Here is a 13,825-nt window from a genome sequence, read left to right on the forward strand (position 1 = left end):
TTAAGTAATTAAGTCGGAACTTTCAGGGAATGCTTAAAGGGGAGATCAAAGAACCAAAAGGCAATATGTACAAGCTACTACTAATAGCATTACTACTGATGCTGCTACTACTACTACTACTACTCCAAATATTACTTCTATGCAGATTGTCATACAGGTTTTCAAAAGGGCGTATCAGCAATATCTTAAACCTGATGCGTGAAGTTGAAACTTGCAGGGCGTGTTGTGGGGGTTGTTGAACTAACATAAAGACGTATATTTGCTTCTTACTACTTATTTTAGTACTACTGCTGCTGCTACCATAACTACTGCCGCTGCTACTACTAATAATCTGACTAGTGCTGCTACTACTAATACTACTAATACTACTATCACTACTGCTCCAACTATTACTTCTATGCAGGTTGCCATTCAGGTTGTCAAAAGGGCGTATCAGCAATTTCTTAGAAACGACCTAGTGTGTAAAGCTGAAACTTGCAGGGCTTGTTATGGGGGATGTTGAACTACCAAAAAGGCAATATTTGCTTCTTACTACTTTGTTTACTACTACTACTACTGCTGCTGCTACTACCAAGACAATAAATCAAGACAAACTATGAGCATGTAGACCGTTAAAAAGGTGTAACAGCAACACAGCAACTCACACTATTAAGTTGAAACTTTCAGGGTATGCTGGGATGGATTCTGAACTAACCAAAAGGAACTATCTGCATACTAATACTACTACTACAACGATTTCTGTAGCTGAGGACACTAAGGGCATTAAGGTGAAACATTTAGAGAACGTTTAGGGGGAGGGGGTGTTCAATGAAATGATAAAGATTGCGTGCATGTGACTTTTCAGAATGGTATATAAGCAATATCAGAGGCAGAAAAGTGCTATCATATAAACTTTTTAATGAGCTCGTTCGACTAGAAGTTTAAATTTCTAGTAAACTTTTTAAGGGTAAAAGTGATTGGAGGGCAAGCTGTCCCCATTCTCCATACATATCCAACCAAAATAAAAAACATTTTGTTCAACATAGTAAAAAGGTCCAGGAACTATGTCTCTAGGAATGTTGGGAATATCAAGCCCCCACAACCGTCATAACAAGGCCTCTTTGTTTTCGGAAGGACCAAGTGCATCCAAATGATGAAGTTTTCAGAATATGTTAAGGGTAGTGTTGAACTAAGTCAAAACGTGTTATGGGCATATAGATTGTTGAATGTGGGAAACTCAAGAATAACTGAGGATATTCAGTTGAAATTTTCAATGAATTATGAGATCAATTGACCAGAGGCATGTTGAGGGGAATGAGGAACTAATCAAATTGCAAGTAACACCTATATCTCATGAACACCTTAGAGTATTAAGTTGAAACTTTTACTGCATGTTAGAGGGGATTTTGAACCACCCAAAAGGAACTATATGCATACTACCCCCAACTACATCTACTACAGCTGCTAATACTACTATTAGGGCTAAGGGTATTAAGGAGACATTTTCATATAATGTGGGGGGTATGTTAAATTAAACTGAAACACGCTTTATGTATCAGGCTGTCAAATTGACGTATAAGCAGCATGACAAAAACAGTTTTGAAATTTTCAGAGCCTTCTGTGGGGTATTTTGAGCTAATAAAAAAATACACTTGTGATCATGACTACCAGAAGTAGTACTAGTGCTACTATTGCTGTAAGTTGTAATATTACTAGAAGAACTTTCAGAGACTGTTGAGGGGGACGTTCGGCTAGGCAAGAACACATTACGTGCAAGCAGGTTATCAACAGGACGTATCAGAAATATCTAAAAAATGGCTTAAATTATCAAGTTGAGACTATCAAGGCATGAAGAGGGGATGTTGTACTAAATCAAAAAGACTCAAAATAAATATCATTAGTGTTTACCGCTAGTACATATACTGCTACCAGTGCTTTTTCTATTGCTCCTTCTTTTACTTCTGCTAGGCTAAAGGATATAAAGGGTATACCCTATGCCTTAGAATATGGCATAAAGTAGAAAATTTATAAAAGTTAATACTGATATAATGCTAAATCAAAAGACACTTTGCGGATGGTGGTTGCAAATATGACGTCTCAACAATATTCCGAGAGCAACTGAGAGCATGGGTGCCCATAAGCTGAATTCCAGGGGGGACAAACCTCATCTAATTGACACTTTTAATGCTATATAATAGAAATCTCAGAACAAAAATGTAAAAATAAGGCAGCATCATTCAGCCAGGGGGGGAGCCCCCCCCTGCCCTCCCCCTGCCCCCCCCCCCATATGGGTGCCCATGACTGAGAGTGGTTGAAACTTTCAGGTCTACTACTATTACTACTTCTGCTCACAACTGGACCAAATCAAAATAATGTAAATTCATCCAGGTTTTCAATTATTAAAATTTTCTGGGAACGGGATTAAGTTTTATTTTTCGAGAAAACTTGAGGTTTAAAAGAAAATTAAACAATACTGTGTGTGTTCAGATTTTCAAACGATGTATGTTATTAAAAAAATTTAAAAAATCATTTCCAGCAAATCATTTCCAGCTGGATAATCATATCCAGCCAAAAATATTTAAAATGTTCTTTCCTTTTCAAATTGAAATGATATGTCAATAAAAATAAAAATAAATAATTTAAAAAACTTTTTCTACGAAATAAGTTTTCAAAAAATTAAAGAGTTATATTAAACCAAAAATGAGCAAAAATGAAGTCAAGTAATTTTCTAAGCGTAGCACTACAACAAATAACCATCCATAAAGTAATGCAACTCAAAACAAACAGAAATTATAATAAATAACAGAGTCAAGCAAAAGACAGGCAAGAATTAAGATGAGTGGGGCTAGCCCCTTATGTCTTCTGAACACTAGAACATAATTTGCAATTTACTGTAAACAAAATACATTTTAAATGTTTTCATTTGTTTAACTTCAATAATTCAAAATTACAAAGACTTTAAGGGTAGATTATTTGATTTATTTTTGCTCATTTTTGGTTTAATGGAGTTCTTTACTTTTCTTTGAAAAACTTATTTTATGGAAAAAGTATTTTTAATTAATTTTTGTTTGTTTTATATTGACTTTTGTTCGTTTTATATAGTCTTTTCAGGGAAAAAGAAAATAATGGTTTAAATCTTTTCGTTTTTTTAAGACTTTATAGTTTGGCCCGCTATTTGTATGCTGGAGAAAAATTATCGGCAATTTTTAACAACATACACCCTTTTAAAAATCTGGACACGAATAGCAGTGTTTAATTTAGTTTCATACCTCCTCTAGTTGACCTGAAACAGAAAACTTGATCACATTCGCAAAAAAATCTGTTTACTTTATTTGATAGCTTGGATACACTTACGCTATTTTGATTTGGTTAAGTTTTATGAGCAGAAGTAGCCCCGAAGGTGTGAAAATAATACCCTCAGTCGTTCTTGGGATACTGCTGAGATACCTTATTGGTGATTAGCATTAACACAGTGCATTTAGATTTAATATTAAGTTTAGTTTTTAAACATAATGGGTGAATGGGAGGGTGGACGTGGGAGAGGGATTAGTTGCCCTTCAATCACTTTCAACTATTAAAAGGGGAACTAACCCTTTCTATTTTAATCTAATGAGCCGTTTTCAAAGTTTCTACGACAACTCCTTCTATACGTAGTGCCCTGGTCTAAAAAAAAAAAAAAAAAAAATAATAATAATAGATTGTACCCCCATATAAAAATGTCAAGCTTTCCAATCACTTTCGATTGTTAAAAAGGACACTAGCCCTTTCAATTCCCAATCAAATGAGCCCTTTTTGAGATTCTACTTCAACGCTTTCTAAAAACACCTTAAATTCCCCCAGGGCATAAATTACAACCCTTGCCTTGAAGGCTGTAAGGGGGTTGTCATCCTCAAAGACCTAATTACAAGAACTTTCAAATACGTTGAACAAAATGGCTATCTAAAAATTTTGATTAAATGCGTTTGGGGAAATGGTGGGCGTGACAGGGGCGTTAGTTGCTTTCCAATAGCTTTCAACTATTAAAAAGGCACTAGCCCTTATAATTTCCAATCGAATGAGCCCTTTTGAAGTTTCTATGACAACGCTTTCTATAAAAACCTTATATGCTCCCAGGGCATAACTTGCAACCCTTGCCCTGAGGGCTGGGGGGCTGTCATACTCAAAGACCTAATTTACAGAACTTTCAACTACGTTGAACAAAATTCCTATAAAAAAATTCGATTGGATTTGTTTGTGGAAATTGTGGGCGTGAGAGGGGGGTTAGTTGCCCTCCAAACACTTCCGACTATTAAAAAGGACATTGGCCCTTTCAATTTCCTATTGAATGAGCCCTTTTTGAAGTTTCTACGACAACGCTTTCTATAAAAACCTTATATGCCCCCAGGACATAACTTATAACCCATAACTTAGAAATGGTGGGCATGAGAGGGGGGTTAGTTGCCCTGCAATCCCTTTCGACTATTAAAAAGGCACTAGGCTTTTCAATTTCCAACTGAATGAGCCCTTTTTGAAGTTTCTGCGACAGCGCTTTCTATAGGAACCTTAAATATACCCAGGGCATAACTTACAACCCTTAAGTGAGAGTGGGGTTAGTTGCCCGCCAATCATTTTTGACTATTAAAATGGCACTAGCCCTTTCAATTTCCAACTGAATGAGCCCTTTTTGAAATTTCTACGACAGCGCTTTCTATAAAAACCTTTACCCCAAGGGCATAACTTACAACCCTTGCCCTGAGGGCTGTGGGGGAGTGTCCTCCTCAAAAGAATAATCTCTATGTGGAAATCAACTACGCTGAACAAAATGGCTATCTCAAAATTTTGATTGGATGTGTTTCGAGAAAAGGTGGGCGTGGAAGGGGTGTTAGTTGCCTTCTATTCACTTTCGACTATTAAAAAGGGCACAGGCCACTCCGATTTCCAATCCAAATGGTGGGAACGAGAGGGGGCTAGTTGCCCTCCAATAACTTTAGACTATTAAAATGGGCACTAGGTCTTTGAATTTCCAATAGAATGGTCCCTTTTTGAAGTTTCCACGACAAGGCTTTCTTTAAAAGTCTTAAATGCCCCCAGGATATATCTTACAACCCTTGCCCTGAGGTCTGTGGGGGGAATGTCATCCTCAAAGACATTATTTCTGGACCTCTCAACTACGCGGTACAAAATGGCCATCTCAAAATTTTGATTGGATGCCTTTGGGGAAATGGTGGGTGTGAGAGGGGTGTTAGTTTTCCTCCAATCACTTTTGATATATTATATAGGGCACAAGTACTTCCAATTTTAAATTGAAAGAACCCTTTTTGAACTTTCTACGACAAAGCTTTCTGTAAACACCTTTTTTGCTCCAGGGCATAACATTACAATCCTTACCCTGAGGGCTGTGGGGTAAGTGTAATCATCAAAGACAAATTTCCTGACCTTTCAACTACGTTGAACAAAATGGCTATCTCAAAATTTTAATTGGATGTGTTTGGGGAAGTGGTGGGCGTGAGAGGGGGGTTAGCTGCCCTCCAACCACTATCGACTATTATAAAGGGCATTATCCCTTTCAATTTGTAATCGAATGAGCCCTTTTTGAAGTTTCTGTGACAACACTTTCTTTAAATACCTTATATGCCCCCAGGACATACCTTATAACCCTTGCCCTGAGGGCTGTGGGGGGAGGAGGATTTCATCCTCAAAGACAAATTTTTAGTTCTAAAAATTTTTAGAACTCTCAACTACGTTAAACAAAATGGCTATCTAAAAATTTTGATTGGATGTGTTTGGGGAAAAGGTGGGCATGAGAGGGGGATTAGTCGCCCTCCTATCACTTTCGACTATTAAAAAGGGCACTAGCCCTTTAAGTTTCCAATCGAATGAGCTCTTTTGGAAGTTTCTACGACAACGCTTTTTATAAAAATCTTATATGTCCTCAGGGCGTAACTTCCAAACCTTGCCCTGAGGGCTGTGGGAGGAGTGTCATCCTCAAAAACATAATTTCTGGACTTTTCAACTACTTTGAACAAAATGGCTATCTCAAAATTTTCATTTGGATGTGTATGGGGAAAAGGTGGGCGTGAGAGAGGGTTAGTTGCCCTCTAATCACTTTCGACTATTAAAAAGGGCACTAGCCCTTGGGATTTCCAATTGAATGAGCCCTTTTTCAAGTTTCTACGAAAACTTATTTCAATAAAAACTATATATACCCCCAGGGCATAACATAGAACCCTTACCCTGAGAGCTTTTGGGGGGGTGTCATCCTCAAAGATATAATTTTCGGAACTTTCCACTACTTTGAACAAAATGACTACCTCAAAATTTTGATTGGATGTGTTTGGATAAATGGTGGGTGTAGAAGGGGTGTTAGTTGCCTTCCAATCACTTTTGACTATTAAAAAGGGCACCAGCCATTTCAATTTCTAATCAAATGAGCCTTTTTGAAGTTTCTATGACAACACTTTCTATAAAAACCTTATATGACCCCGGGGCAAGACTTACAACCCTTACCCTGAGGACTCTAGGGGGAGTGTCATCCTCAAAGATATAGTTTCAGACCTTTCAACTACTTTGAACAAAATGGCTATCTCAAAATTTTGTTTGGATGTGTCTGTATAAATTGTGGGCGTGGAAGGGGTGTTAGTTGCCTTCTAATCACTTTCGACTGTTAAAAAGGGTGCTAGCGCTTTCAATTTCCAATCAAATGAGCCTTTTTTGAAGTTTCTACAACAACGCTTTCTATATTAGCCTTAGGGCTATGGGGAGGGGGAGTTGTCATCCTCAAAGACCTGATTTTCAGAACTTTCAACTATGTTGAACAAAATGGCTGTCTCACAATTTTGATTGGATGTGTTAGGGGAAAAGGTAGGCGTGACAGAGGGGTAAGTTGCCCACCAATCACTTTCAACTATTAAAAAGGGCAATAGCCCTTTGAATTTCCAATCGAATGAGACCTTTTTGAAGTTTATACGACAAAACCTTCTATAAAAATCTTATATACCCCCAGAGCATAACTTACAACCCTTGCCCTGACGGCTGTGGGGGGACGACCCTCCTCGAAAACATAATTTCCATTCGAAAATCAACTACGTTGAACAAAATGGCTATCTTAAAATTTTGATTGGATGTGTTTGGGGAAAAGGTTGGCATGAGTAAGTTGCCCTCCAATCACTTTCAACTATTAAAAAGGGCACTAGCCCTTTAAATTTCCAATCGAATGAGACCTTTTTGAAGTTTCTACGACAAAGCATTCTATAAAAATCTACGCTGAACAAAATAGCTATCTCATAATTTTGATTGGATGTGTTTGGGAAAATCATGGGCTTCGGAGGGGTGTTAGTTGCCCTCCAATCACTTTCGACTATTAAAAGGGGCACAAGCTATTCCAATTTCCAATCGAATGAGCTCTTTTCGAAGTTTCTACAATAACTCCTTCGATACGAAGGCCCTGGTATGGGAAAAAATTAAATTCGATACGAAGTCCCCCAAAAACGTTTGGGGGGAATGTTAGGTGTGAGAGGAGGGTAGTTGCCTTCCAATTACTTTCAACAATCAAAAGAGCACTAGCCCTTTGAACTTCCAATCGAATAAACCTTTTTTGAAGTTTCTACGACAACACTTTCTATAAAAATCTTACATGCCCCCAGGGCATAACTTACAACCCTTGCCCTGGGGGCTTTGGGGGTGTTTCTTCTTCAAAAACATAATTTCTATCGGGAAATCAAGTACGCTGAACAAAATGGCTATCTCAAAATTTTGATTTGATGTGTTTGGGGAAATGTTGGGCGTGGAAGGGGTGCTAGTTGCCTTCCAATTACTTTTGACTATTAAAAAGGGCACTAGCCATTCCAATTTCCAATCGAGTAAGCCCTTTTCGAAGTGTCTATGACAACTCCTTCGATACGAACTGCCCTGGGATGGAAAAAAAAGTAATACATTCTGCCATCATCGTTCTTTACTTAGGCAGCGTGATTGCGCTGCTTATTATATCTAATATTTAAATATTCCACGGAAGCTAAGATGGCAAGACTTTCACTTGTTTAACGTTCTAAGTTGTTTGCATAGCATGTTTGAAGCTATAGTCAGTAATGTGTAATGGTTGTCTTTTTATGTAAATAGTTTGTCCATTGGTTTTTTTTTTTTTTAGTTATTGAAGTATTAATTTAAGCTGTTCGTTTGTTCGATGTGTTTTGTTGTTTTCTTTTCATATTTTCTCTACTCCATTTTACTTTTTTGTATTGCTAAAGATGGGTAATAAAAATCATTCATTCATTCAAATCATGACATTTGAGATCTGGTAACATTTTTGGCTTCAGCAGGGTCTGTCCGCAGCTGATGGCTCGACAATATACAGCCACTCTCAGTCCTATTATCTGCCGTATTTCCTTAGCCCGCCAAGTGGATCCATATCGGATCTGATGTTGGATAGCCACGTTCACTTTTGAACTCCGGCTTGCTTCTTCCATGACGGCAACAGGAGACATTACAGAAATTGTGTCTTCAGGGTGTCGTAATACGTGGCAAAACCACAGGAGCCGTCTGTATTTCATGACATTTGATATGGGCGCCAGCTTCCAGCTGTACTATGGATGGTATCGGTGTTGACTTTCGTTGATCATCTAAGCTTAAAGATATACCAAAGTTATTTATGACTGAATATATCCAAATAACAAACTTATGAGGTATTTCATGGCCAGGTCTTACAGCCATGCAGCATCACTGACACTGACAGTAAACAACAACCATTACGAGCACTTCAATGAAAATAGGTTCACGGACAACAAAACATTGGAACATTGGAAACATTGGAACCGGTCATTTGAACATAGTAAAGATTGAAACAAAGAGAATGAGGCAGCGGAGTCAATCAAATATGGTATCCTACCCCAAAGAAGCAACTTCCTAACAGAAGTGTATCATATATTATCTCGTCAAAATGTACGTGTGTTAGACCATCTTCTAATTTAAAGATGCAGTTAATGATAAAACTTGCCCTTTATTTCAATGTTATTTTTTTATAGTTTGAAAAATAACGTAACTATAAAAAATCAGCTTTCAAAGAAGCCCTTAAGCATCTTTCTATGATATTTCGGTGCCTTACGAGCGATGAAGAAAGAATAAACAAGATTAAAAAAGGGAGACCCATGACAACTGCTAGCGAAAGGGGATTTTCTTTGTTGCAGAAGATGGGGAACTTTAGTTCTTCTAAATGGGTTTTGGCTGTGTTGGTTCCAAGGGTGGAGTTTTTATTTTGATCTAACACCATTATTGTGGGTTTTTAGGTATTTTTCAAACTTTCTATAAAATTGTTTTTGTAACAAACCTAACTAATACAAAAAAAGATACTTACCTGAACGTGCTTCAAATGACGATCCGTCTTCACCTGTCAGTTTTTTTTACAATTATTCCTTCCCTAAGTTCTTACGACCAGTGATTCTATATTGTTGCCATTCTATTCTATATATAAGTAGGTGGATATCTCCCGAAAGAAAATAGTTGATACATAATGTACTGTAACCTAACTGTTTTTGTCTTGTAGATACTAATGGCACTGGTGAAGAAAATACAACAGATATGTTTGTACCTTTAGACTTGCTAGAAAAGACGGAAGAAGATATAAATGGGGAAGAATTTGAGCCATCATCAAGCTTAATTGCCGATGTGGATACAGAGTCAGAAGATAATAAGAGAGAAGTGATATGACAGTTTCCTTATAGTTTCCGTGGGGCTTTTTAGGTTTGGTCTTGAGGCTACTTACGTTGCTTTTTCCTGGTTTTGTTGACACGAGAAGCAAAATTCTTAATAATCACAAAATTTAAATCGTAAGGTAAAACTTTGCACACAAGTTTCTACATAAGCCTTTTTAGCATAAAGATGCCTACTAGATGAGCTAAGATGCTTATTATTAAAATTCTCGGACTCCTGTATAGAATTATTGTATATATTTTGAATACCAGTCAGACCTATATAATCAGACCTTTATTTAGGAAGGGATTTGTGTGTAAATGCACTGAGATATAATTCTTCTTACAAAAATTTTGGTAATTTTCCCAATCGGAAATCAGATTTTTCAATTTTGCAAAAAAAGTGATATTCTCAGGGGTTATGCAGGATTGTATGGTATCCCCCTTTATATGGATCATTTTGATGGACTTCGTCTTAAGGAGCACAGGAAAGACAATGAGAGACCACGGAATTAAATGGGAAGTAAAAACTCCCCTGGACTTCGATTATGCTGATAATTTAAGCGTCCTAAATGAAAGTGTGAGCAAAATAATGAACTTTTAGAGGTTTTGCGAGTTCAGGGTGCTAAAATAGGTTTGAAAATTAATGTTAAGAATACTAAGTCACTAAGGCTAGGAATAAGTGAAGATGAAGAGGTGACGTTCGGTAACAGAAAGATTGATAAGGTAATTGATTGGTGGAAGATAAGTCTGCAAACCAAGATTAGAATATAAGAAGCTACAGTGTTGACAGTGGTCAAATAGTGCTCTGAAGCATGGGCGCTCCGAAAAGCGGATGAAGATTTGCTAGAAGTTTTCGAGAGAAATTGACTACGCATTGTTCTGGATACCCGGCTGATTGACCGTATTTCAAGCAGTAGGCTGTACGAAAAATATTGTTCAATGCCGCTTTCTAGGGCTATAATGAAAGAAAGGTTGAGATGGCTATGGCACGTTGTGCGGATAAAGGATGACAGAGGGCCGAAAATTGTTCTTTTCCGTCTACCGTATAGGGCTAAACGGAAAGAACCTTGTCCTCGTCTGGGGTGAGAGAACATCATAAAGAAATATTTAAAGGAAATGGGAACTTCCTGGGAGGGTCTAAAAAGGGAGGCTTTGAATAGATGGGAATGGAGAGGAGCGTGCGTAGTTATTTTGGCCTCAGGCGAATCAGTGCTGCGGTGAGTTGTTAGTAGTAGTAGTTATCAAATTCAAAACCTCTAGAAAAACAGTTTCTGGAGAAAAAACTCTAGAAAAGCCGTTCTTGAAGTTTTAAATTTTAATATTTACTTTTTCTTCCAACGTGTTTTTTTCGTCTCTATTGAATCCTTTATATCTCCTGTATTTACAAATCTTGGTATCTCGTTAAACTAATATTTATACACAAAATATAACAAAACTAAAAAAGATAAAATCTGTAAAGGCAAAAATCTCTTGTGGCCAAGCGGTCCAAATGATATCTAGGAAAAGGTATGAAAGACACGTGGAAATATTATAGGCAGCGTAAATGCCATTCAATTTCTCTGATTAGGGAATACTATATTAAGCCTTGATCATGTTTAAAGTGATTACCGAGAAATAATTGGTGAATTATTAAGTAAATGCCTATTCGATGTTGTTGTCTTTAATGAGATACAAGATTTTGCATCAAAACGTGCATCTTTTTAGTTATTTCTTTTTACAAATGAGGTAAGCAGGAAAAAGGACTGGGTTTAGTCCTAACTGTCATAATCATCGCAGCATAAACATGTTGTCACTATTTTTTCATTGCTTTTTAATCTAATGTTCTTGCTCTTCATCTAGAAGCTATATAAAAATTTTTACCTTTTTTGTATTTATTCCTTTAAGTACTGGTATAAGTAAACTTTTTAGTACTTTGGACAAATGTCTATTTAATTCAATTTAAAAGGTTTTTGTCCGGTCTCAAGTTTTAATATCTTAAGATTTCAAGTTTTCTTTTGGTTTTCGTATATTTTCAATACAATATATTGGTCTTAGTAGGTTTCTTAAATTTCACCCGGTAAATGAATACTATTATGTACCAAATTTATTTTTAAAGCTCAATCACAGGCAGCGCAATAGCGCTGCCTAAGTGAAGAACGATGTTGGCACAATGTATTATTATTTTTTTTTTTGTTTAGACCAGGGAACTTCGTATTGACAGAGTTGTCGTAGAAACCTTGAAAAGGGCTCATTCGATTGGAAATTCGAAGGGCTTGTGCTCTTTTTAATAGTGTAAAGTGATTTGAAGAAAAACTAACACCCCTCTCACACCCACCATCTCCCCAAACACATCCAATCAAAATTTTGAGATCGCCATTTTGTTTGACGTAGTTAAAAAGCCTGGAAATAATATCTTTGAGGGTGAAATCTCCCCATAGCCCTCAAAGCCAGGGTTGTAAATAATACGAAGTGGCATACAAGGTTTTTATAGAACGCATTGTCGTAGAAACTTCAAAAATGGCTCATTCGCTTGGAAATTGAAAGGGTTAGTGCTTTTTTAGTAGTCGAAAGGGATTGGAGGGAAACTAACCCACCTCTTGCGCCCACCATTTCCTCAAACACATCCAATCAAAATTTTGAGACAGCCATTTTGTTCAACGTAGATGAAAGTTCCTGAAATTAGGTCTTTGAGGATGACAACCCCCAACAGCCCTCAGGGCAAGGGTTGTAATTTATGTTTTGGGGGCATATAAGGTTCTTATAAAAAGCGTTCTCGTAGAAACTTCAAAAAGTGCTCATTGGATTGGAAATTGAAAGGGCTAGACCCTTTTTCGATGGTCGAAAATGATTGAAGGGCAATCAAACCCCCTCTCATGCCCACCATTTCCCCAAACACATCCAATCAAAATTTTGAGATAGTCATTTTGTTCAACGTACTTGGGCGTTCTAGAAATAAGGTCTTTGAGGATGACAGTTGAAAGTGATTGGAGGGCAACTAACCCCCTCTGACGCCCACCATTTCCTCAAACACATCCAACCAAATATTGAGACAGCCATTTTGTTCAGTGCAGTTGAAAGGTTTGGAAATTAGGTCTTTCAGGATGAAACCCCCCCCCACAACCCGCGGGGCAAGTGTTTTAAGTTATGCCCATGGGGCATATAGGGTATTTGTAGAAAGTGTTATCGTAGAAACTTCAAAAAGGGCATATTCGATTGGAAATTGAAATGGCTAGTACCATTTTTAATAGTCGAAAGTGATTGGAGAGCAGCTAACCCCTCTCTCATGCCCACCATTTCCTCAAACACATCCAATCAAAATTTTGAGATAGCCATTTTGTTCAACGTCGTTGAAAGTTATGGACATTTGGCCTTTGAGGCTGATACCCCCCCCCCTTCACACACACACAAACACAACCCTCAGGGCAAGGGTTTTAAGTTATGCCCTTGGGACAGATAAGGTGTTTATAGGAATCGTTGTCGTAAAAACTTTAAAAGGGGCTCATTCTATTGGAAAATCAAAAGGCTAGTACCTTTTTTAATAGTCGAAAATGATTGAAGGGTAACTAACCCCCTCTCAGCCCACCATTTCCCCAAATACATCCAGTCAAAATTAATATATAGCCATTTTGTTCAACGTAGTTGGAAGATGCGGAAATTACATCTTCGAGAATAACACTCCCCCCAAGAGCCCTCAGGGGAAGGGTTGTAAGTTATGCCCTTGGGGCATACAAGGTTCTTATAGAAAGTGTTCTCGCAGAAACTTCAAAAAGGACTCATTCGATTGTAAATTGAAGGCGCTAGAGCCTTTTTCGATGGTCGAAAACAATTGGAGGGCAACTAACCACCCTCTCAAGCCGACCATTTCCCGAAACACATCCAATGAAAATTTGGAGATAGCCATTTTGTTCAACGTAATAGAAGGTCCTGGGAATTAGGTCTTTTAGGATGATAACCCTCCACAGCCCTAAAGGCAAGGGTTTCAAGTTATTCCCATATAAGGTTTTTATAGACAGCGTTGTCGTAGAAACGTCAAAAAGGGCTCATTTGATTGGAAATTGAAAGGGCTAGTGCCCTTTTTAATATTTGAAAGTGATTGGAGGGCAACTAACCCCCTTCTCACGCCCACCATTTCCCCAAACACACCCTATCAAAAATTTGAGATAGCCATTTTGTTCAACATAGTTGAAAGGTCGGGATATTTGTTT

The 13,825-nt window shown here is 37.6% G+C and overlaps 1 protein-coding gene across 2 annotated transcripts in view; it reads left to right on the forward strand.

The window, feature by feature from the left end:
- LOC148956940 (uncharacterized) overlaps positions 1–13,825 on the forward strand; it is an 80,538-nt gene that overhangs the window by 36,534 nt on the left and 30,179 nt on the right. For both annotated transcript variants that reach the window (XM_089096911.1, XM_089096902.1), the window contains one exon: positions 9,494–9,648. In XM_089096911.1, the coding sequence (XP_088953037.1) occupies positions 9,494–9,648 (155 nt within the window). The remainder of the gene's footprint in view (positions 1–9,493; positions 9,649–13,825) is intronic.

This window comes from Artemia sp. Qi Xiang Cuo, chromosome 1, assembly GCF_049724085.1.
Source record: "Artemia sp. Qi Xiang Cuo chromosome 1, ASM4972408v1, whole genome shotgun sequence".
NCBI lineage: Eukaryota > Metazoa > Arthropoda > Branchiopoda > Anostraca > Artemiidae > Artemia > Artemia sp. Qi Xiang Cuo.